This window comes from Anser brachyrhynchus, assembly GCF_964034855.1.
Source record: "Anser brachyrhynchus genome assembly, chromosome: 10".
Classification (NCBI taxonomy): Eukaryota; Metazoa; Chordata; class Aves; order Anseriformes; family Anatidae; genus Anser; species Anser brachyrhynchus.
Genome location: NC_137705.1, coordinates 24,897,008 through 24,920,498, shown reverse-complemented (window position 1 = coordinate 24,920,498; position 23,491 = coordinate 24,897,008). Strand labels below are relative to the sequence as shown.

Sequence of the window (23,491 nt, the reverse complement as noted above, 5' to 3'; positions counted from 1 at the left end):
ACAAGTCAAACACATGGCAGCTTAGAGACATCTAAAGGCCACCCAGAGACGCTATGCATTCAGACAGTCCCAGAGACCCTGTAAAGAGTCCCACAGCTCACTAGGGGTGTCAAGGTAGCCCCCCAGTGCCTATGGAAGAGCCTGGAGATGCCTCCCCCCCTTCCTTCCCACCCCACCCCCCCCATACATGCGAGGATGGTATGAAGGAAAACCCTCAGAGATCCAGGCATAGCCCCAGAAGCACTAAGCCATATCTTGTACCTCCGTGTGTGGAGGGATCTTGGTGTGCTTCACGATGCCGACAGGTGTGCAACTTAGAGCAGCACTGCCCTTTCCTCCCCACACCCCTGCAGTGAGAACTGCTGTGTGGGTGGCCTGTGCAGCACACGCTATGGCTGGAACCCCACTCCAAAAGGCTTCTACAGGGCTTGGTACAAGTTGGTTGTGGTCCCAGCAGAGGGAAAGGAGCACCGGAGAGAGCTGTAAAGCACCTAGCACATGGGTCAAGCTTGGAGCCTGACTTCAGGGATAAAGAGGCACACATCTCGCGCTCCCCTGAGAAAGGGTTTAATGGGGACAGTGGGATCTGCTGTTTTTCAAACAAAAGAAAAAATGGGGTAATACCCACAGGGGAGACAAAAACATACACATATGCACACTATGTACAGAGTGGCACAGGCAGCACCAGGCATCCTGAGCCCACCCCCCCACATAACACACACACACACACACCCTATCCTTATGATGAATTGCCTGCCCCTTCTCCCATCCTTGACCAAGACAGGAGAAAGGGGGGGACGAGGGGAGGGAGGGGAACTTGCCAAGCAAGAGGGGGTGGAGGGGGAGTCACAAAAAGATTGGGATATAAGGGGGCAATGGGAACATAGGGAGGGGGGCTGCCTGCAAGGATGGGGAGCATGGAACTCTTTGGTTTCAACATTATGACTGCACAGGACTACCTTGTCCAGAGGGCCAGCAGATGCAGAGAAAGGTGGAACTGAAATAGAAGGACACTGTGTTGGTGCAAGAAATGGAAAGATTTAACAAGTGAGAGAGTTTTATTTTATTAAATGTAACCCAAACCACTCCATTAACAGAGGATGTTTTTCTGCCACTCATATACTGTAAACACTGGAAATTCAGAGTGTAGGATAGATTTGGAGAAAAATGATCTGGTGGCAAAATGAACCGAAAAAGTGCATGATAGAAGAAGAGAGTCTAAGAGTCTAAGTAGGCATTTTAAAAGAATGTAAACAATATTTTTATGTTTTTTATTTTTTAAACTACTTTTTCAATGTATTTCATTATATTTTACTTTCTTCCTTCACATTTATGGCCTGCAGGGCAAAGGAGTAAGAAACCGTAATATGCACACAGTTAATAGTTTATTGGTAGCTGGAAGTATGTCTGCTTATTTTTATATCATCTCATATGCTTTTGTTTTTAAATTCTTACTTTTTTTCCCCTTTCCTGATGCCTTTCTTGCTATAATTCTCTTTAACATTTTTTTTTCTTGGGATTACATATCTCTATCCATTTTTATTTTTCTCTTTGGTTCCTTAGTCTTTCTCTTGTTTTGTTTTCCTAGTTTTCTTTCTTATCTTTATCTGCTCCTCTATTCTTTCCTCCTTATTTTTTTTTCTGTTCTACTTTTTATTTCTCTCTTCACCTCTTCTACTTCAGTTTCTCCCAAAATTTTAATATTACTCTGTGGCCTCAAGTCTCCTTTGTTTCAGACCTTACCCACCTCTTATTTTGTAGTCTAAAACTTTTTCCTTCATCTAGTATACAGCGTACATACATTTGGAGTTCCAAATTTATAATCTTACCATACAGTATAGATTATATTAGAGATTAAAAAAAGAATGTATTAAAGTCTTTGTAGTCTTAAATAACTCTGTAACTTTAAAGATGTGTCTTTGAAGAAGCAGTTAGTTATATACCAGTTATGCAAGTTCCATAGATCATTCCATAGTCCTTTTTTTTTTTTCAGTGAGGATGAAGTATCTGACAAATCATAAAGAACTTACAATAATTCTGTCTTATTTTTTAATTCTAGTTTAATCCAAACTATTTGTATTGCACTAATTAACCTGAAAAAAAGCCATTGAAGGATTGGTTGTTATGGATGCAGACTTGGAGGCTCTGTGTGGCAGTCTACTTATTGGAAAAGTTCCTGAGAATTGGGCTAAGCATTCGTATCCTAGTCTCAAACCATTAGGGAGCTATGTCCTAGATTTTCTGGAAAGGCTGAAATTTTTACAGGTAATGTACAAGAGGCAGTACTAATTATTTAATCTACTTTTTTCATATAACTTGCCCTTTATGTTAAAGGAATATTGGGAAAGATGTGATAGAGTTTGCTAGCTTTTCTAAATCCTTTTATGTAGAAAGTGATCAAAGAACATAGGATTTTTCTCTTTCTGATTATTGAATGTATCGTTTTCCTCTTACCAGGATTGGTATGAATTAGGGAAGCCCACAGTTTTTTGGTTGTCAGCATTCTATTTTACTCAAGCGTTTTTAACTGGAGCTATGCAAAACTATGCTAGGAAACACAGAATCCCTATTGACCTTCTGGGATATGAATTTCAGGTATAGATAAATTACAAGTGTTTATTTTATTAATCTGGGTCCTGATGTTACAGTGAGATGCAGTAAGTAAATCCTGACTGAAATGTTCATTTTGCAATTGTCATGCTGCAGTTGAAGACATACATTTAATTCTGTGATGAGGTAGGCACATTTCCGTAAAAGAAATTTTGAAAGTAGTTCTCTCATTGGACCTGGGCCTCCACTCAGAGAAAAAAACGGCCTCCACAGCGTGTATTTGTCTGTGTGGTTAAAGCCTTATTTTATAACCTACAATAAGGGCAACTAGAAAGCCACAGAAAGCTTCTGTCTTTATGGTTTTGTATAAAAGTAACATCCAAAAGAAAGTACTACATTATTCTGATTTTGGATTGATTTTCTGAAAATTGGCAGTTGGTGTAATACATGAAAAAACAAACACCTATGAAAGTTTATTAACACAGATCACTTATTTCTTGTAGGTTATTCCTCGGGATACTGCTGATACTGTACCAGCAGATGGTGTTTATATACACAGATTATTTTTAGATGGAGCTCGCTGGGACAGGACAAAGTAACAAATTATTTTAGTACAGTTTTAGAAAGCTTTCTTAAGCGCTCAAGCAAGATCTAAGTATTTCAAGTGTTACTTTTCAAACTATTATAATAACACACTTGAAAATATATTCATTCTTCTCAGGGTCTCAAGATAAGAAAATAAAACAGTGACTCTTTTAAATATTATTGTGCTGGAAATGTTGGGATGTGCTAATCTGCATTAAAATACAAAAAATCATCTGGTAGCATGAGCTGCAGAAGGATTTCAAGCAGATACTCCAATTTTTTTTTTAAATAACCAATAATTGGTATCTAGCCTGAGTCATCTTAAGACTGTAAGACTGTTGTGACTGTAGCACTTTCTTTGCTTTTTTTACAAATTCCTCAAATAAACATTATATTGCTAGTTAGAAGTATTTTATATATAAAAATACTTTTTCATGCATGGAAAATGGAAAACAATCGTCAAAAAAGAGCACTGAGATATTATTTTTTCCTCTCACCCTTGGCTTGGTTTAATACCAAGCCACAAATAACGACTTTGTTGCTTTCTCTCACCAGGGGAATGTTAGCTGAGCAGTATCCCAAATTGCTCTTTGATATAATGCCAATCATTTGGATAAAGCCAAGTGAGTATAATTACCTTGAAGTACGTGCTATTTGACAAGATGTTCAAACAATGAATTCCTTTGTTACAGAAGACCAATGCTCGTACCCTCACCAAAGCACCCAAATGTGCACCTGACCTTTAACTTTTACATAAAAGATTGAATGAGTCAAATTGACAACCAGTCTCATCTCATCTGAGCAATAGGCCTGTCCCCCTCTCCACAGGTGTTTGTAATTATTAATTTGACAAATGGATTATTTAGATTAACCTGATCTGTTTCTCAATCAAAAGATAATTTTGGCAGGAAAAGCACATGGTGTTTGAATTCCTGGCTAACTCAAGTTGAGGAGAACTTTGAATTGACCTACAGAGACTTACTGTTTTACCTCGCATGATTTAGCAAAGTTTGCTCAGATTATCTTTATCTGCTCCTAGTTTTCTGTGATACCAGTAAAATGTTTTCTATGACTATTTTCTTTGATTAGGAACAGTAAATAGCTGATTTTCATTTATTTGCTTATGCAAGACTTTATATTGCAGTTGTTGCAAGTTAGATGCAAATTAGCTACTATGCAGCCACACAAAGTTTCCACTTTTTCTGTCTGTGCCTTCTTTTGGCATTGGGTGAATCTGTTCTCAGACTTGCACAATTTTAAACATTGTGCAAGTTGCACGTGAACAGTTTAGTTATAAGAGGATTGTTGAATCTCTAGTGATTTGAATTGCAGTTAGGCTCTGTGGCTGCTGGACCATAATTCTTAGGGAGATCCTAAAAGCTTGTGTCTAAATGTTAATCCTAACATGAAACCAGAATGCAAAATGCTTTAATTATGCAACTATTCAGATGTGAATGTGTTTTTGAATTATTACAAAGTTTGTAGAATCACAAAAATGCATAAATTCCTGAAAACAAATTGTAATTAAACTAGTTTTCTGGCTTTTTTAAATAAATAAATAAATAAACTCAACAGATACTGTGTTCCTCACAAAGCAATATTGCTATTTTTATTTAGCTTTAAGGATGTTACTGTAAGTACTTAACATTTAGATTACTACTTAATGTGGAGGTTATATTCATATCAATGTATCTGCTATATGTAAAATCTTGGTTTCTTTTGTTTTTTTAAAGCTGCAAAATCAGATATAAAGAAATCTAATGCATATGTTTGCCCTCTCTACAAGACAAGTGAACATAAAAGAGTCTTATCTACTACTGGACACTCCATTAACTTTGTCATTTCTCTGACGCTTAACACTGATAAACCAGTCCAACACTGGATCAAGCAAGATGTTGCATTGCTCTGCTAGCTGGATGACTAACTTTGACCAGTTCAGATACAAATGTCGAAAGATACCTTTCTTTTTGTGTGCTTACAGAAGTGGAGCATGCTGCGTAACAGAAACTTAGAGACTTTTTTTTTTTTATCTTAAAAGAGGGCACGTGTTTTCTGATCCTCAGTATTTTGCCTTAAATAAGTATGTGTTATTATTAGCACCTTTACAATCTTTAAAAGGTACGGTTAGGCTTTTACCCTTCGGAAACATTATTAATGTGTAAACATAAATTTTATGCATTACTAAAATATCACTAAATATATCTTAACCGAAAACAAAATGTCTGCAGTTTCTGTGAGAAACATTACAATTAATGAACTTGAAGCATTAAGAGTGCTGAATTGTGTGAGTGGAAACCCAATAGATAGTAAGTTGGGGGATTTCAGTCTTGTGTTATATATAGCCCATGTTCTGTTCTGCAACAATGGAGACTGCAGTATGAGAAATTTTTAATCTGTAATAGGCACTACCAAGTCTCTTCCTTGCTCAGCAAATTCATCTTTTCAGGATTTAATTTGGATATTTTTTTTTACTTTTCCAGTTTCCATTAAGCAGAAATGATTAAAACCTCCCTTATGACTGCCTGCCATAAAATGTTATTTCTGCTTCTTTGTTGCTCCAGAGAGGCAGTCCAGTTTCAATTCCTTCAATGATTCTATACTTCTCTTTTCTTAAAAATAATAATAGTAATAATAATTACTCAAGCATTCTACCTTAGCTCTCATCTACTAAAGAACTGTTTCCACCTTGCATGCAGACACAGCTATCATCATTTCTTTGTAAGGATCCCTCCACAAAATACAGTGAGTGAATTGAGCACAGGAAAGTCTCACTCCAGCCTACCTTCACCGTTACAACTAGACAACTTTATTTTTCATTTCATTGCTTACTGTGTGTTACACATAGAAGAGGTTTTGGATGTTTTTTTCTGAAAAACTCCTTTTCCCTGTACAGACTCCATATTATCTTTTCTTTGCTTTCTTATTTCTTTTAATATTTATATGTAAATTGTGATAGGCAATCGGAGGTGGATAGTAATATTAATAGGGTCATCTCTTTATTTTATTTGATAGTTTACACTTACTTTTATTGTTTGTATTGTTTTCTTTATGTGTTGCCTTATCTATTTTTAAACAAGCTCCTGCCAGTATCTGTAGTTCACTCTTGTGAAGTACTAATAATTTTTTTCTCTCCATAAGGTAACACTTACTAGTTGCAGTTCTCAGCTTCTCATTCCAAAAACTTAAACAAGAGTATTTTGTAAATAAGTAGAACTTCAAATTCCTTCTTTTGTTGACACCATTTGTCAGATCAGATTATGAAATGTAACTAACCTGTATGAAAGAAACATGGAGAAAGTCCCAGAGTATATTATGATAGGTTATTTATAGTGAGCTATTAAGGGACACAAACTCTACTGAGATCAGTTTCTATCCTGCAAATATTGCTTTCAACTTAATAATCACTTCTTCAAAGTGTGAAGTCTTCCACAAGGTGAGGAAAAACTGCATTTTCTCAATTCCTAGGAAAATCAGTACATTTTTAAAGAGTGTTTATGTACACATTGTACTACTGATAATCGAATGCTAACAGATACTTGTATGTATGTTTTCTTACTAAATTTCTCTTTCTTGATACTTATGCAATTACAGAGCAAGGCCTTGCAATCACACATTAGGTGGATCACATAACAAATGAAACGATGCAGGTTTGCTATGAATTACTGCTGCTCAACTTTAAGACATTTCTAGAATTATTCCAAGTGTTGTATTGACATTTCTTCATTTTGCTGCACTTATTCCTTTTCTCATTTATTTGTCTTCAGTTTTATTTGTTCATTTTATTTTATTTTGCCCTGTATTTTTAGTGGAAGTTTTGATGAGGTAAAATGGATGAAAGGTTTGAGTCTAACAGAACATCTTTGATTTTAATCTATAGTACGTAGCCAAATGTACAAAGGAATAGTGCTACAGATTATGCATATAAAAAGTGTACATCTACACACATAATATTTAATGATCGATTTGGGTGTAAAGATTTTCTAATTTTTTTTTGGAACATTTAGACTTAAATAGTATAAATGGGATTTCTGTGCTACATTGTTTGTATTATAATCTTAAAAGATTCCTAAAAACATTCTTAATTGAATCCTTTCAATTTGGTAAACTTTTTCTTTTTCTTTTCTTTTAACTGTGGTGATGTTCTTCAGCTTTTTATTATTATTATTAACTCCATTGTGATTACACCAGTGTTTTTGATTTCTGCATGTATTTGAATTTATATTGTTGCAATATTTTTATATATATCCCTTACAACTGTCAGGCAAGTACAGGTATGCATTAACAAAGAATGCACACTTGTAGGTTTCTCTCTGCCAAATGGCTGCAGATGATATATGCAAGGTGGTAACTTTGGTCTTTTTTCAGCCATGGAGTATGATGTTGTTTCAGTTGAAAGACTGAAGTACATGATGTTAGCAAAATTTGCAATATTTTTTCTTGTCAGTCAGATACGGCTTGTAGTCAGATACGGCTTTCTTGTAGTCAGATACATCTGTAATGATATATTTGTTGAAACACGTTGAACAAAAGGTATTACTAACAAATCTTATGTCTTTCAGCTACTTTTCACTACCAGGCCCTCTGTGAACAAAACGAAAAAACATCCCAAATTTTATTGCAGAGCTGCTTTCCTACTAAGGAAGCATCAGAGCATGATTGTGGTATTTGAGTGTCTGAAAGTTTTAAGGGGGAAGGACTATTTAACTATCTGAAAATTATATTTTACTTATTTTTATTCTTTCTAGTAGTAATGCCAGATGAAGTACCTATTCTGTATGTTCAGTCTGTGGAATAGGGATAAAAGCTGGCACATGGTATTGGACTAGAAGACCTTTATTCTGTTCTAGAGTAGAACAGCTCTCTTTGCAGTGTTCCAGACTAAATACCTGGGAGAAGATGGTAGCTTGAGAAGGAGTAGTTCTGATTCATTTATTTTAGGCCGTGCTTTGTTTCTCTTGATAGTTAAAAAACAATTGCTGTTTCTATTACTCCAGACATAACCTGAAGACTTAACATCTGTGTCCAATTAAAAAGCAGTGTTTTCCTACAAAAAGGTGATCCAAGTTGTGCTGATTGGCCATGTATAATGCTATATATATATCTGACAATAATTCTGATGATGAAATCTCTACCCAGCAAGCTATTCAGGAAAGCTTACAAGATATGCATAAAAATGAAACGAGTGCCAATGCAACAGAGGATGAAAGGTAATGAGTTATTACTTATGTTTTGGGTGATTTATTGCCATTATTATATGTCTGGCGTTGTGTCATTGATACTAGAAACCACTTGTAGCTTGCTTGTTCTGAGTTCTCCCTGGAAATGTACACCTGTTTCCTCAAAAATATGGAATGTGTGAAGCTGTCAGGTGACATTTTATCTAATATCTAGATGAGTACAAAGCTTCACTGAGGAAGATCAGGATGTGATACAAAAAATAGATTGGTGTGGTCTTTCGGTGGAAACCCAGTATTTCCAGTGGCACAGGCAGACCAACAAAAATGCATTTTAATGTGTTAAAGTGTGACAAAACCTGCGTAACTCGAAGAAATCTGTACTCAAAGAAATCTGTGGTCTAGTCTTGAGTATGTAAGTTAAGGTATAATTATATCCTGAACTTCTCATTAATTATAGCACTTTATTTTTATTGTGTTCATGCAGTTTCCAGTTTGTTGCCAGTAAAGAACATGGAACGATAATTGCAGCAATTCGGACAGTTAAGTACAAATACACTGCACTAAGCCTATACCCTAGGAATCACTTTGGTACTGCATTGTTGAGCAATGCCTACATTTTGTGTGTTTGATCAGCTGATTTAAGTGCAGTTTTTCATGTAAACAACCCCTAGATTAAAAATTGCTTTCTCAAAATAATTTTTTTATTCTTGATACACTGGGATAAATAGCACTGAATATATTAGTGCCTTAATTTCTTTTTAATGATGAGTAATCAAATATGTGTCTGTCTCAAAGTATCACAGGTCAAGAAGAGGTTTTGAAGAAGCTGGTGAGGCACAGTTCTGCTTTTGAGGAGGCAGATCAGCAAGGCTGGCTTCCCGTACATGAAGCTGCATCACAGCTAAATATGAACATCCTTGAAATAACGTTCAAAGGTATGGAGTCCTTCTGATTTTCCAATAAAAAGTATTACAAAGCCAGCTCTGTTGAATGATTCAGCTTCGGATGTGTTCTGCTTTTCTGTATTTCAGCCTCCCGTGCCATTACGTGGGAACAGACCACACTAAAAGGGGAAACACCTCTCTTGGTGGCAGTAAGAAATTGCTTTGCAGAAAATGTCCACTTTCTCCTGTTCAATGGCTGCAATCCCAATGTTAAGAATGAAGAGGGAGATTCTCCTTTAGTTGTAGGTGAGTATCTTGTTTGGGGGTGAATTGAAAATACAGTTACATGTTTTAGGTTGCAATTTGACTTGTGCAGTATCTAAAATATTTTGCTGTAAGGAGCAAAAAATGTTAATCTCAGTATTTAACGTGTTTGTTTTTCTTAGAAGATATCAAGGCTTTAAATGAGCTTACAGAGCTTACATTCCAAGTTAGTAACTGTCACTACAAGGTTCCTAACATTATTTATTAATTAAAGTATTGTTCTTATTGATCTATTGAAGTGTGGGAAGCACAGAGCTAGGAGAAGCTAGAAGTCTTTCCCCAATGTCTGATCTACAGCCTCCTTTAAGGTACCTATAGAGAGCGATAAGGTCGCCCCTGAGCCTCCTCTTCTCCAGGCTGAACAACCCCAGCTCCCTCAGCCGCTCCTCCTAAGACTTGTTCTCCAGACCCCTCACCAGCTTCATCGCCCTTCTCTGGACTCTCTCGAGCACCTAGATGTCGTTCTTGTAGTGAGGGGCCCAAAACTGAACACAGTACTCGAGGTGCGGCCTCACCAGAGCCGAGTACAGGGGGACAATCACTTCCCTAGACCTGCTGGCCACACTGCTTCTTATACAAGCCAGGATGCTGTTGGCCTTCCTGGCCACCTGAGCACACTGCTGGCTCATATTCAGCCGACTATCAACCAGTACTCCCAGGTCCTTCTCTGCCAGGCAGCCTTCCAACCACTCATCTCCCAGCCTGTAGCTCTGCTAGGGGTTGTTGCACCCCAGGTGCAGAACCCGGCACTTGGCCTTGTTGAACTTCATGCAGTTGACCTCAGCCCATCGGTCCAGCCTATCCAGATCCTCCTGCAGAGCTTTCCTACCGTCGAGCAGATCGACACACGCACCTAACTTGGTGTCATCTGCAAACTTACTGAGGGTGCACTCAATCCCCTCTTCCAGATCATCAATAAAGATATTAAAGAGAACTGGCCCCAGTACTGAGACCTGGGGGACTCCACTAGTGACCGGCCTCCAACTGGATTTGACTCCATTCACCACAACTCTTTGGGCCTGGCTACCCAGCCAGTTTCTAACCCAATGAAGCGTACGCCAGTCCAAGCCAAGAGCAGCCAGTTTCTTGAGGAGAATGTTGTGGGAAAAGGTATCAAAAGCCTTACTGAAGTCAAGGTAGACCACATCCACAGCCTTTGTCTCATCCACTAAGCGTGTCACTTTGTCATAGAAGGAGATCAAGTTCATCAAGCAGGACCTGCCCTTCATAAACCCATGCTGACTGGGCCTGATCGCCTGCTTGCCCTGTAAGTGCCGCGTGATGACACTCAAGATAATCTGCTCCATGAGCTTCCCTGGCACTGAGGTCAAACTAACAGGCCTATAGTTTCCCAGGTCTACCCTCCGGCCCTTCTTGTAGATGGGCATCACGTTTGCTAGCCGCCAGTCGACTGGGACCTCCCCTGATAGCCAGGACTGCCGATAAATGATGGAAAGCGGCTTGGCCAGTTCCTCCACCAGTTCTCTCAGTACCCTCGGGTGGATCCCATCCGGCCCCATCGATTTGCGTACATCCAAGTGCTGTAGCAGGTTGCCAACCATTTCCTCGTGGACAGTGAGGGCCACATCCTGCTCCCCATCCCCTTCCACCAGCTCAGGGTACTGGGTATCCAGAGAACAACTGGTTTTGCCGCTAAAGACTGAGGCAAAGAAGGCATTAAGCATCTCAGCCTTTTCCTCATCTCTTGTAACTAAGTTTCCCCCGCATCCAGTAAAGGATGGAGATTCTCCTTAGTCCTCCTTTTTGTGTTGATGTATTTGTAAAAACATTTTTTGTTATCTTTAATGGCAGTAGCCAGATTGAGCTCCAGATGAGCTTTGGCCTTTCTAATTTTGTCCCTGCACAGCCTCGCAACAGCCTTATAGTCATCCTGAGTGGCCCGCCCTCTTTTCCAAAGATTATAAACCCTCTTTTTTCTCCTAAGCTTGAGCCACAACTCTCTGTTCAGCCAGGCCAGTCTTCTTCCATGCCGGCACGTCTTTGGGCACGTGGGGATGGACCGCTCCTGAGCCATTAAGATTTCCTTCTTGAAGAGTGCCCAGCCTTCCTGGGCTCATCTGCCCTTCAGAACCACCTCCCAAGGGACTCTGCCAACCAGTGTCCTGAACAGCTCAAAGTCAGCCCTCCGGAATGCCAAGACAGCGGTTTTACCGGTCCCCTTCCTGACTTCACCAAATATAGAGAACTCTACCATTTCATGGTCCCACTGCCCAAGACAGCTCCCGACCACCACATCTCCCACCAGTCCGTCACTGTTTGTGAACAGAAGGTCTAGCGGGTCACCTCCCCTGGTAGGCTCGCTAACCAGCTGCGTCAGGAAGCTATCTTCCACGCTCTCCAGAAAGCTCCTAGACTGCTTTCTCTGGGCTGTGTTGTGCTTCCAGGATATGTCTGGGAAGTTGAAGTCTCCCACGAGAACAAGCGCTGACAATTTCGCAACTTCTGCCAGCTGCCTGTAGAACTCCTCATCCTGGTTCGGCGGTCTGTAACAGACCCCCACCAGGATGCTTGCCTTGTTGGCCTTCCCGCTGATCCTAACCCATAGGGACTCAACCTTATCATTCCCAGCCTCGAGTTCCACAACATCAAAACACTCTCTAATATAGAGAGCCACACCACCACCCCTTCTGTGCTGCCTGTCCCTTCTGAAGAGCCTATAGCCAGACATTGCAGCACTCCAGTCATGAGAGTGGTCCCATCATGTTTCCGTGATGGCAACCAAGTCATAGCCTGCCTGCTGCAAGATGGCTTCCAGTTCCTCTTGTTTGTTAACCATGCTGTGTGCATTAGTATAGATGCACTTCAGTTGGGCCATTGCCTTCTCCCCCGGCCTTGCCATTGTTCCCCCTGGCACAGCTCCAACAAGCCTTATTTCAGCCCCATCCCCCTTCTTACCTAGTTTAAAGCCCTCTCAATGAGCCCTGCCAGCTCCTGGGCTAGGATTCATTTTCCCCTTAGAGATAGGGACCCGTCTGCGGCCATCAGGCCGGGTGCTGAGTAAAGCGCCCTGTGGTCAAAGAAACCAAAATTTCTGTGTTGGCACCAGCCTCTGAGCCACGTGTTAATCAGGTAGGCTTCCTGTGTCCTCTCTGTACCCCTCCCTGCCATTGTAGGGATGGACGAAAACACCACCTGTACTCCTGCTCCATCCACTAACCATCCCAGTCCCCTAAAGTCCTGTTTGATAGCCTTCAGGCTTCTCTCTTCAGTATTATCACTGCCAGCCTGGACTATCAAAAGAGGATAGTACTCAGAGGGGCGAACCAGGATGGGAAGCTTTCTGGCAACATCCCTGACCCTGGCCCCAGGGAGGCAGCAGACTTCCCTACGGGTAGGGTCAGGCCGACAAATAGGGCCCTCTGTTCCCCTGAGAAGGGAGTCGCCTACAATGATCACCCTTCTATCTTTCTTGGTGGAGGCAGTCTTGAGGCATGGAGTCGACTTCCTCGCCCTAGGCATCCTCCTGGGTAGACTTTCTACCTCATCTTCACCCACCAGTCTCTCAAGCTCCAGGACCTCAAATCTGTTGTGTAATGGCACCTGGGAAGGTGGGGCCGGTAGGGGGGGGCGTCACCTGCAAGGTCGAGCAGGGACCTGTCTCCATTCCTCCTCAAATCCTAGGTCCTCTCCCTCTGCCCGACAGCGACAGGGCAGGGGGTGCACCCCCATTTGGGGTGTCTCACCCCGGTACCTCTCCTTCAGGCCTTGCAGGGAGCTGCTCCACCAGTCTATCTCCCGCTCACACTCCCTGATGGCCCTCAACCTCTCCACCTCCTCCCTGAGCTCTGCCACCAGGCACCTCACACACACAGTCTCTCTGCCTCCCTCAGATGGCAGCAACAGGCTCAGACACTCCCTGCAACCAGAGACCTGAACTGCCGCATTTTTGAGCAGGCAGGCAGTCTGGGTGGTTACAGACTTTCTACAGAGAGCACTCATCCTGGTGTAGACCATTGCAGCCTAGCTAGCAGTCGACAGCCGTTAGAGGAGTTGTTCGTATTGGCGGGGGGGAACGCTCTGCCCTCTCTGCTCGCCCTGCGCAAACTGCCGCGCAAACAGCCGCATCCCGCCCTTCTGACACACCACGCCCTGCTTGCCCACCCTGGTCGCCGCGCTCCTAGTCGCCCGTGCTCCCTAGGGGCTGCTTTTGAATGACCGGGGAGGGGATGCTGCTGGCTCCGCCTACGCGTCGTCAGCCTCCCTCGCGAGTGCAGCCGGCTCCCTCGAGTGGCCTCAATGCCAGAAAAAAAGTCCTGCCTGTCCCGATCCCCCGCTCTGCTGCAGAACGCGTCTGCCCCGGAGCCGATCGCCTCGGCAAGTAACAGGATGTTATGGGAAATGAAGGCTCAGGGCAGATTCCCTGAGTCTTTTACTAGAATACGGGGTTGATGCCAATGTACCAAAGCACTCAGGTCATTTGCCAATCCAAAGAGCTGCATACAGAGGACACTTTCTGTAAGTTAATATACTTAAAAACCAACTAAAAATGACATCAAAAATACCAGTTTTGCTAATTCTGCCATATTCGAAGCAGGCAGTGAATCTATAGTTTTGTAGAAAAAAATTCTAGCCAAGTAAATAGGATTTTTCTGTGTCTGAATGTTAGAGACCTATCAGGATAAAAGCTTCACCATTTTAGGATGAACATACTCTCTTTGGAGAAATCTCATCTCCATCCTATCGTAGGAACATAAACCTACTAAATACTTTAATAGGTTTAGGAGATATGGATTACCCCTATTTTAAAGACATGAAAGTCAGTGGAAGATACTGATGTTAAAATCGCAACCAATAAGTAAGAAACAACTCTTCAATACTGGGAATGTTCCGTGGTGCTTAAGAATCTAAGGATTTTTAATACCTATATTAATATATAAACTATATTTAAATATAATGTATTAAACATTATGTTGTACTATGTTAATTATATGTAGGTATTAATATTAGAATATATTGTATTAATTCGCTGATTCCCATAGGTTAAACAACAACACGTTGCTCTCAACGTTCATGGAAAGCTTTTATTTGAGAAGGACCAATTATTCCTGTAGCAAGGACTGGGGCTGTCCATGAATAATAGTATACAATTTTATGAGAAGCCGGTGTAAAGTCATATTATCCATTGCTGGCTAACTATTTAATTCCTAGCAATTAAAGTTAATGCAGTGGTATAGCATGCCATGGTACTGATTTCATAATTAAGACATTGAATACCGTCAGGATAAATTTTGAAGCCCAGCAACACAGAGATATTCAAAGATTGAGGTAGGTGAACCAGTGTGCTTCAGATTCCAAGATTCTCCTTTTTTTTTTTTTCTCCAGTGCCTTAAAGAATTTAGTTCCAGTTACTAACTTTGATGCCATTAAAGAAAGTGGAATAAGTCCGATTCAATCATCAGCAGCAGGAGCACATCCTCAGTGCCTTAAGTTTCTTCTCAAATCTGAGTTTGATGTCAATTTTATGTTGGATCAAAGAATTCGCAAAGGCTACGATGACCGCTGTAAATCAGCATTATACTTTGCTGTTTCAAATGGGGATATCTGTTCAACACAGCTGCTGCTGAATGCTGGGGCCTTGCGAAACCAAGATCCCGTCAGCTGTCTGCAAATAGCCTTGAGAATAGGCAACTATGAGTTAATGAATCTACTGCTCCAACATGGGGCTAATGTCAATTACTTCTGCAGAGTGAATACAACACATTTTCCATCAGCTCTACAGTATGCTCTGAAAGACGAAGTCATGTTGAGAATGCTGATGAACTACGGCTATGAGGTGCACCTCTGCTTTGATTGCCCTCGAGGAAATGCTTCCCATTCGCAGTACGTGACTGATGGATGGACTTCTACTGCTATCAAAGATACAACGGTAAGTGTACCAGGTGGCTTCATATGTTGGTGTTTTACTGCCAGCATCCTTCATACAACTAAGTGAAGATGTACTGATGAATGTGAGCTGTCTGAAAAGGAAATGTTTGAACTGTAAGACAGTCTACACATAAAGGTAGAAATAGACAAAGTTTTAAAGTTAGATAGATGTTGCCATGAGGCCTTATGACAGCAAACTACCATGAACAGTATTTTAGAACTGTGAAAATCCCACTAATGATGTGCTAATGATAAGTACCGAATTTGCTCTCCAGGGCAGTCTTGTCCATGCTGTGAAAGCAGGGACTTGAAGGCTGGCTCACTGAGTTGCCTTGTATCACGTCACTAATAGTGGAAGCCTGCTGTGGGAATCCCCTTAATCTGGCATGATATAAACACTGAGCAAAAATTAACAAACCTGGATTGACCTAAACAGGTTCCTAGAGACACCCATCAGAGTTTTACTGTATTGCAGTTTGTAAAGTCCATTTGGACATAATAAAACTTTCTTTAACTTGATGATCATAAAATCATAGAGTATCCTGAATTGGAAGGCACCCACAAGGATCATCGAATCCAACTCCTAGGTTCCTAAAAGCACTACCCAAAAAATCAGACCATGTGTCTGAGAGCATTGTCCACTTCTTGAACTCCTGCATACCCTGGGGAGCCTGTTCCAGTGCCTGACCACCCTTTTCCTGCTACCCAGCCTAAACCAGCCCTGTCACACCTCAAACTCTTTCCTCAGGTCCTATTAGCTGGTCTCCAGTGAGAAGAGATCAGCGCTTGCCCCTCCGCTCCCAAGATGAGGGGGTGCAGCATGCACCAGGCTGGCAGGTACCGTCTTCAGCATGCTGAGACATAGGTCTCCTCCAGCACCAGCACTGTCCATAAGTTTAAATTCCCTGCTGAGGGTTTGGAATTCCTCTTAGGGAAGGGTAGCACTTCTGTTTAAGCACTTAGTTACCGAATATGCAGCTATTTAAGTTCATTTTTGGATCTAGTACAGAATAAGTCTCACATTTTCAGATTGTACTAGTGAGGCTTAATACAAGCTGCGCCAACCTCTAAAGCTCCTCTAACAGACTGAACGCTTGCTCTTCCTAGCGTTCTGCTGAAGTTAAATAATTGTTCTTGTCCTGCAGAGGGGGAAGTCATTTACAGGAGTATCAAATGTTTTCTTATTAAACATTTTGTTTCCATCAGTTCTGTGAAGTGATAACCTTGTCATGGCTGAAGCATCTTTCTGGGAAAGTGGTGGGAGTAATGTTAGATTACGTCAATCACGTTAACATCTGCTGGAAGCTAGAAGCAGTTCTGAAAGAACAGGAACTCTGGGCAGACATCAATTCAATTTTAAGTATCTGATATTTAGATGTAAATGACACACAAGTTGTTCTGGGATGGGGACCTTTGTTGTTGGCGTTATTTTTATTTATTCTTGACCTTTGTTAGGCCAAAAGTTATGTTTTGACAATAAGGTATCTCTGCAACAAAACTCAGTCTGTGAAGCATTTAAATTAAGTCTCCTTCAGAAGTCTGACAGACCGCATAGTTTATGTGGAGTACTGGGGAACTTCAATTACAAGGTAGACAACACAATCCTCTTCAAGGGGAGAAAAGCTCTTCCCCCATCTCAAGGTGATGGAGTAACTAATTACTGTCTTTAACTGAGTGATTGGAATTCCAGTCTAGATTAACTCCATGTCCTTTTCATTTGTACATAGATTAAAAAGCAGTAAGTCAAAATTCTACTTCTAGTAGCTTCTTCGGATTGGCAGAGAACATTGACCAACTATTTGGGTTAAAGTACACTTGCTCGACTTAGACTACTTATACTCTTATACTGCTTTAAATGCTCAGTGTGAAAATTTAAAGAACTGTTAAAATCACAGGTAGGGCTGTAAACCTTGCATTATTGCTAGGTTAAAGGCTGTCATAACATGTAACGCTACCTCCAACTGCAAGGTTAAACTCAGCATTTGGTTGAAGGCCATGAAAGTTAACTAAAACCAGGAATGGACATAATTGTTTTTAAATCTTGTACCTTCCCTTCTCTTGCCAGGAAGTAGAGGTTTTATTTATGAAGACCTACAGCAAAGTTCTAGAAAGCAGCATAAGTAGATTTCTTTTTTTTTTTCACCCAGTTAGATGATTCCACTTCCTAAGCATTAAACTAGGATTAACAGCTACAGATGCCTGCTTACTATAGCAGCTAGTGTGAAACACCAGTGTTTCAACAAGGCAACAGTACTTCTGAAACAGGTTAGTTCTACATCTCAGTCTCAGGTATTGGTATGTCTCATCCACTATGTATTGGATTGCTCTCTCTAGAACTCGCTTCCTTTCACAGTGCTGTCCCAAAATATGCTTGAATTTTTTTGGAGTTGCTCTTGAAACAGTTGCAGCTTAAGCTTACGAAGCATCTACCTGAGAGCAATCACCACTGTTGTCTTAAAGTCTTACATGATACGCACAGACCCACAACACACTTATTCTTTCTAAAAATAGTACTGATACCAGTCTGTGTAATTTAAAAAAAAAATCAACACATGTGGTATTAATAGTATTTATTTATTCCTTCATTATCAGGTAAGCATAGATTTTTCTCATTATACATGCATCTGTATTCACTTAAAGTTACGTAATTGAAAAGTCTGCTTTTCTCCAGAAAAATCTACAAATCTTATAAAATACAAATTTAACCATAATGTAGTTATGACCCCTTGCTTTTTACACAGTGTCTGTCATGTAATTAAGAAAATTAATGAAGCCAGTGAAAATATGTAAGTACCCATGCTAATAGTTGTGCTGGTATAGCTTCTGTACACATGAATTCTGATCATTACCATAATGACAGCTCTGTACAAAGTGCTACACATTGTCAGGTAACTAGAGCAACATGTGCACTAAAACAGCCAGCTAAGAGAATAAGGATTTTCTTCTAATGTTCAGTCTTTGATTGTTGCAGAAGTTATCAGCATTCCCAAGTACAGCAACTTCCTCTGAGTGTATCTGGCTAATATGATTAAACTTAAGGGAATTGAGATATGGTTTGACAACAGAGGGATTCAACTGCACGTTAAAACTTCGTTCAGTGGGAGGGAATGCATCCTGTCACCAATAATGGGGCTTCCTCAAAATCAGTATTATGAAATAAGCAGGCAGCTTTCATATCAGTACAAATTCCCCCCTGGAAGTTACTATACTTAAGCTTTTATTTAACCTACAAAATACTGACTGAAGCTCTGGCATTATATATAATTTACTATTCATGCTTCCAAGATTAAGACACAACAATCAAAGCTGAATTAAGTATACTAGTGGAGGTTTTAATACAGCTATTCAGGGAAAAAAACGTGTAAGTCTCAAACATTGCAAAAATCACTTACACTTCACTAGATCAGGACCAATCCAGAACATCATCGTAAGAATTTGACCACTCCACTGTATTATAAAAATGACCTGAAAGACTGCACAAAATCCTTGGCTTGCAATATAGACTTCATTAGGAATACAAGTGCATTCACAATGACACAACAACTTACTCATGTCATAATAACTTAGATACCACCGTGGCAGGACAAAAAAAACAACTTAGTGCCTGGGTGAAAAAAAAAAAAAAGCCTTGGAGACTGATTGACTTGCAAGAAATTTTCTAAAATAGAGCAAAGGAAAGAATATAAAATATCAGCTCTTGCTCTTAGACTAGATGTTATCTCAACTAAACTCAGTAATCAGAGGCAGATTTTCATTTGTGAATTCTGAAATAATAAGAGACTATATAACAAAGCTTTCTCCAGTGGCTTCTCCTACATTCTGTGCAACTGTAATTCATCAGAACTCACCTTAAAGATATGCACAGTCAGTTTTGTTTCTCTATATCAATGTACATCAATTACATCTTTATAAATGGTTTAGCAGTATTAGGTTTTTTAGCTGTGGGTTCACATCCATATAAAGATGAAATTTGACTGGATTGTAGAAGGGAAATATTTCTGAACTCTTAAACATTACTTGACTGTTAAGATATTAAGTTGTCTTGGTATAGTTTAAAACCTAAAAAGATCAAGGAAATAACAGACTATCAAATCCACGTTAGTTTATACAACACACTTGTTACCAGTTCTGTGTGGCTAAGTTGCATATGACTGTTAACTTGTCCTCTGGTTTAGACTTCAAGAAATATATTCCTGGACATAGAAGGAGTGCTAGGTATTATCTGTAGTGCAATAAAATGCATTTCCATAGTTTGCCCATGACTTCTTATATGTTTTGATATTCACGACATCATATACATAAAGAACATATGTAGCTTGAAACAACTGACGGCAAGACCTGCATGGTCTACATAGTGTAATAAACTTTATATCCCTTACCCAAGGGATAAAAAAAAAGTCAGCAACTGTTAGACTGGAATTAGCAACATAACTTAGTCCTAAAAAACACTGCTGACCTATGCAACATCCTTTTAAAATTACATACTTGAAAAAATAGTTTCTGAAATAATACCAGGTTCACATGAAGCAAACTACAGCTTCAGCTGAAAGTGCCTGGAAGATCAGTCCCTAATAAAAAGTAACAGGAAATATTAATCAGGAGAAATAAATTACGGGAACAGAAACCAATAGGTAATTTAATTACAATAATAGGCGGTGAAATTCTACACCAGTAGCTTCCAGGAGAACTTGAGGTATTTACATTAAAAATTGTACTCTCAAAGTAAATACTAAGCATTTCATATTTTTTAATTAACAAAAATATTTTTCAATAAATTAGTTCTGTTCCACTTTAATGTCCTGATCTTTCTTGACTTGCCATTTGCTCCTGCAGCTTGTGTCACTCTCCTGGATGCATTTCTATCTTTTTACTCATTTTATACCAGCAAGTCTCCTGAACAAGCAAAAAACCCTGATTTCATTCATGTTATCTCGTTGTTTTTGTTAAGCACTGCTCTCCTCATTAATTTCTCTTCTTTTCAGTAGTTACGAGAGAAGAATCATCCACTGCAAGTGAAATGCGATTCACTCCTACACTGTTTTAGAAAACTAGATTTAGTCGCAATAGATGGGAAAGCCTGAGCTAAAACTGAAGTAATTCCAATCATAAATAGTTAAATCTGACAAATTCCTTAACAGTTATTTCATGTCCCATCTTTTTCTCCTGATTTCCTCCTCATAGTTACATACTTAAGTCTAAAACATTAATGGTACTGGTCAAGAAAAAAATATATCAATTCTCTGTCAGCAGTGCTTTCTGGTGAGATTACTAATCTATTATCTGTCTTCCCCGTGGAGCGGTGGCTATTGCAGCTAATCTTACTCTAACAGCCCAGTGACTAGATTCTAGAAACTGGATACCACTAACCACATTCTTCCTCAGCTGTTTCACACTTAACTTTGTCTTCAGCATGTACTTAAGGAAGACACAATAACCTTGAGCTGTGCTGGCATGATATTTGATTGATAGAAAGCAGAAATAGTGCAAAAAACAAAGACCATTAGAGAAAGAAACACAAACTAGATCAATTTCCAGAGATAAACTGGCTGCCATCCAACTATCTGTAAGCCTGTATTTAGGCACAAAAAGGAGAAAGATGCATCTGCTGCCTTTCTGTACCTTTTTTTGGAAAGAATAAAAACAGTCTCTTACAGATGAGATGAGAATACAAGACTACAAACAAAATAAAAATGCTATTTAAGTTTTTTTTTTTTTTTTCTTTTTTTTAACTAAAAAAAGCCTCAGATTTGTATGGTCCATGTGACAGTGTGCTGGCCAAACCTGGCCACAGGCTGATGCTATTGGGCCTGACTGGGCAACACCAAAAGCAGGTATTTCTGCAACTGGCTACAGTGGGGATGAAACATGCTGGAACTGGAGCTGCTAACCACCTCAGGAAGAGAGCCTTAAGTCTCTTCGTTGCTCAGTCTCCCACACCACCTCCTCTTTTAAGGCAGGAATATTGTGACTACTTCCACAGCTGCTCAGTCCCTTCTATATGCTATAGGGCCTGTGGCATCACGCAAGCTGCTCTAGTTCCTGTTGCTGTAGCAGCCCAAGCGAAGCAGACTTATTCCTGCAGCAGGCACTGCTCCTTTCTCTCTCCTGCGATAAGAGCCAGATGCAGTTAAGTTTCTGCATAGAACTTTTCATCTCCAGCAGAAAGAGCAGGAGGAGATTGCCACTGTTAGCCACAACTCCTGTGTGCGAGGAGAGTTAAGGATAGCGTCCCCTCTGTGCACCTACAGATGTCTAGCAGAGAGGTCCTGAGCTTCCTCCCTTACTTACTTTATCAGTGCCAACCGACTCTAGCTCTGAAGGACTGGGCCATCACCAGCTGATGGGAAATATTCTGAAAATTGCTTCCATTCCTGAACACCAGAAACACCCTGCAATAAACTGTAAAACAGTCATAACTTACAATACAACTTGGAATATACGTATTTTATTTTCTTCCTACATTTCCTATTACTTTCAGGCCCCTATTAGAGAGACAACTGTTTCATTGGCATTTAGTACTTACAGTAATTAGTGCAAAAATAAATATTTCTTCTTACTTCAAACAAGTTTTCTCTTCTGGATCAAAAGATGAATGCACATTTAATATTATACAAAATAAATATTACACAGGGTATGGACCATGGAGTTCAGGCTTAGAGGTGTAAACAGACATTACTTTGAAAAACATGTTATGGGATTTGACTCTAGGATGTAGACTAGCATATTCTTTTACTTCTGTTTGCAAAATACAGCTCCATAAAAAGACTTTAAAAGCCTTAACTCATTTTCAGTAAACATAGTGTACTGGTAGCAAGGCATTTATAGATTCAGAAGATTTTTCAAATGATAAAATTCAACATGTTCCTGCAACTCTAAGCATGTTTTTTTATTAAAAAAGTGAACTCAAAGGCTTACAGCTTTTTATCACATATAGTGGGAAAAACCAAGAACATGGCACTTGTGCTACAAGAATATATACATTATTCTTACTGTTTGATAAGGAATGTTTTATACATTCCTCACGCAGCGAAGTGAAACTGCATCTTTTCAGCTCTTATATTGGTCTGACAAAGTATTTTTTCTCTCCTGTTCAAAGACGCCTTCCAGCATTATATTCACCAAAAAGAAAAAAAAATCAAGACGTGCAATATGAAACAAAAAATATGATCTTTCTGTCTAGAACTATTGCACATGTCACTGATGTTAATAGGGATTTTTCTTTCTACGAACAGCTATGTGCAACAAGTTATGTAAAGCTTAGCACTGCCTTATTTAGGCATCCACTTTTGTTTCCAGCAAGGTGTTCTGCATACTTGTGTAAAGAACTAATTTCACCACACTGTTTAAGATCAATGGAAGTTTTAAGTCTTGGTTCAAAAGCAGTCAATTACACAGGCAGGTAAAAGGGAAAAAATGTAAGAGTTTTTCCATACTGCAGAGAATTTTTTGAGAAAACAATTTTGTGATAAACATGGTAGCATCACCATGCTTTATCTGGCATACAAAAGAGAAATTATACTGACATGAAAGTGGAAATCACTTAATTGAGAAAGAAAAATCGAGGCATATAAGGGTCTACATATCATGAAGTCTTTTATACAATACAACAGACCCACTTACATATCAGTTCTTGTAGAACTTACATCCATGATTCCAATTTTAATTAAGTAGGCAGCCTTAGGTTTCAGATTCTCTCTTCTTCTTTCCATCTTCTCCTAAATCGCTGTCTTCTGACTGGCTACTGCTAAGGACTACAAACTGTCCTTCTCCACCACTTGGGTTTGATCTGCTGGAAGCAGCTATCAATCGGCTTTGCTCCTCTAAGTCCTAATTTAAGAAGAATGGGAAGCAAAAGGGAAAAAATCAGCAAAATAATTCTCATTTTAAAGTTGTCTGAAGTGGAAACAGGATACCGTTATTCTGATTTGTAAACTGTCTTTTAATATTATCAATGGACAACTTTTTGTAGAGAAGGAGTTAAAAGAATGAGTAGGAAACCAAACTATTTTGGCTTCAGTAGCTGGAATTATTAGAACAGCTAATGCATTTAATACATCTATACCAGCAACCCATTAAAAAAAGCAG

General features: G+C 39.7%; 2 protein-coding genes across 7 annotated transcripts in view; one reads left to right on the top strand and one right to left on the bottom strand.

Annotated features, from left to right (window-relative positions):
• The first annotated feature begins 280 nt into the window (after positions 1-280).
• On the top strand, positions 281-21,214 carry LOC308200257 (ankyrin repeat and SOCS box protein 14-like). 6 transcript variants are annotated; one of them, XM_080605656.1, is made up of 4 exons: positions 281-2,265; positions 3,054-3,145; positions 3,691-3,758; positions 8,130-8,265. In XM_080605656.1, the coding sequence occupies exons 1-4, from the start codon at positions 2,125-2,127 to the stop codon at positions 8,138-8,140; spliced, it is 312 nt and encodes a 103-aa protein (XP_080461782.1). In that variant the 5' UTR covers positions 281-2,124; the 3' UTR covers positions 8,141-8,265. The 6 variants fall into 6 exon arrangements, 3 of the variants coding, with proteins under 3 accessions (XP_080461782.1, XP_080461780.1, XP_080461781.1); XR_013955397.1 differs by adding an exon at positions 9,344-9,478 and having other exon boundaries at positions 2,458-9,247; XR_013955395.1 differs by adding exons at positions 9,344-9,502; positions 15,227-15,342 and having other exon boundaries at positions 284-9,247.
• APPL1 (adaptor protein, phosphotyrosine interacting with PH domain and leucine zipper 1) overlaps positions 17,960-23,491 on the bottom strand; it is a 29,925-nt gene continuing 24,393 nt past the window's right edge. Inside the window, exon 22 of the mRNA XM_080605652.1 lies at positions 17,960-23,233. Coding sequence (XP_080461778.1) covers positions 23,084-23,233 — 150 coding nt within the window. The 3' untranslated portion in view covers positions 17,960-23,083. The remainder of the gene's footprint in view (positions 23,234-23,491) is intronic.

Coding starts and splice junctions, on each gene's coding strand:
- LOC308200257 (XM_080605654.1), top strand. CDS start 9,091: ATGTGTCTGTCTCAAAGTATCACAGGTCAAGAAGAGGTTTTGAAGAAG. Junction 9,248..9,343: donor CCTTGAAATAACGTTCAAAG/GTATGGAGTCCT, acceptor TCTGTATTTCAG/CCTCCCGTGCCATTACGTGG. Junction 9,503..15,252: donor AGATTCTCCTTTAGTTGTAG/GTGAGTATCTTG, acceptor ATTTTCCATCAG/CTCTACAGTATGCTCTGAAA.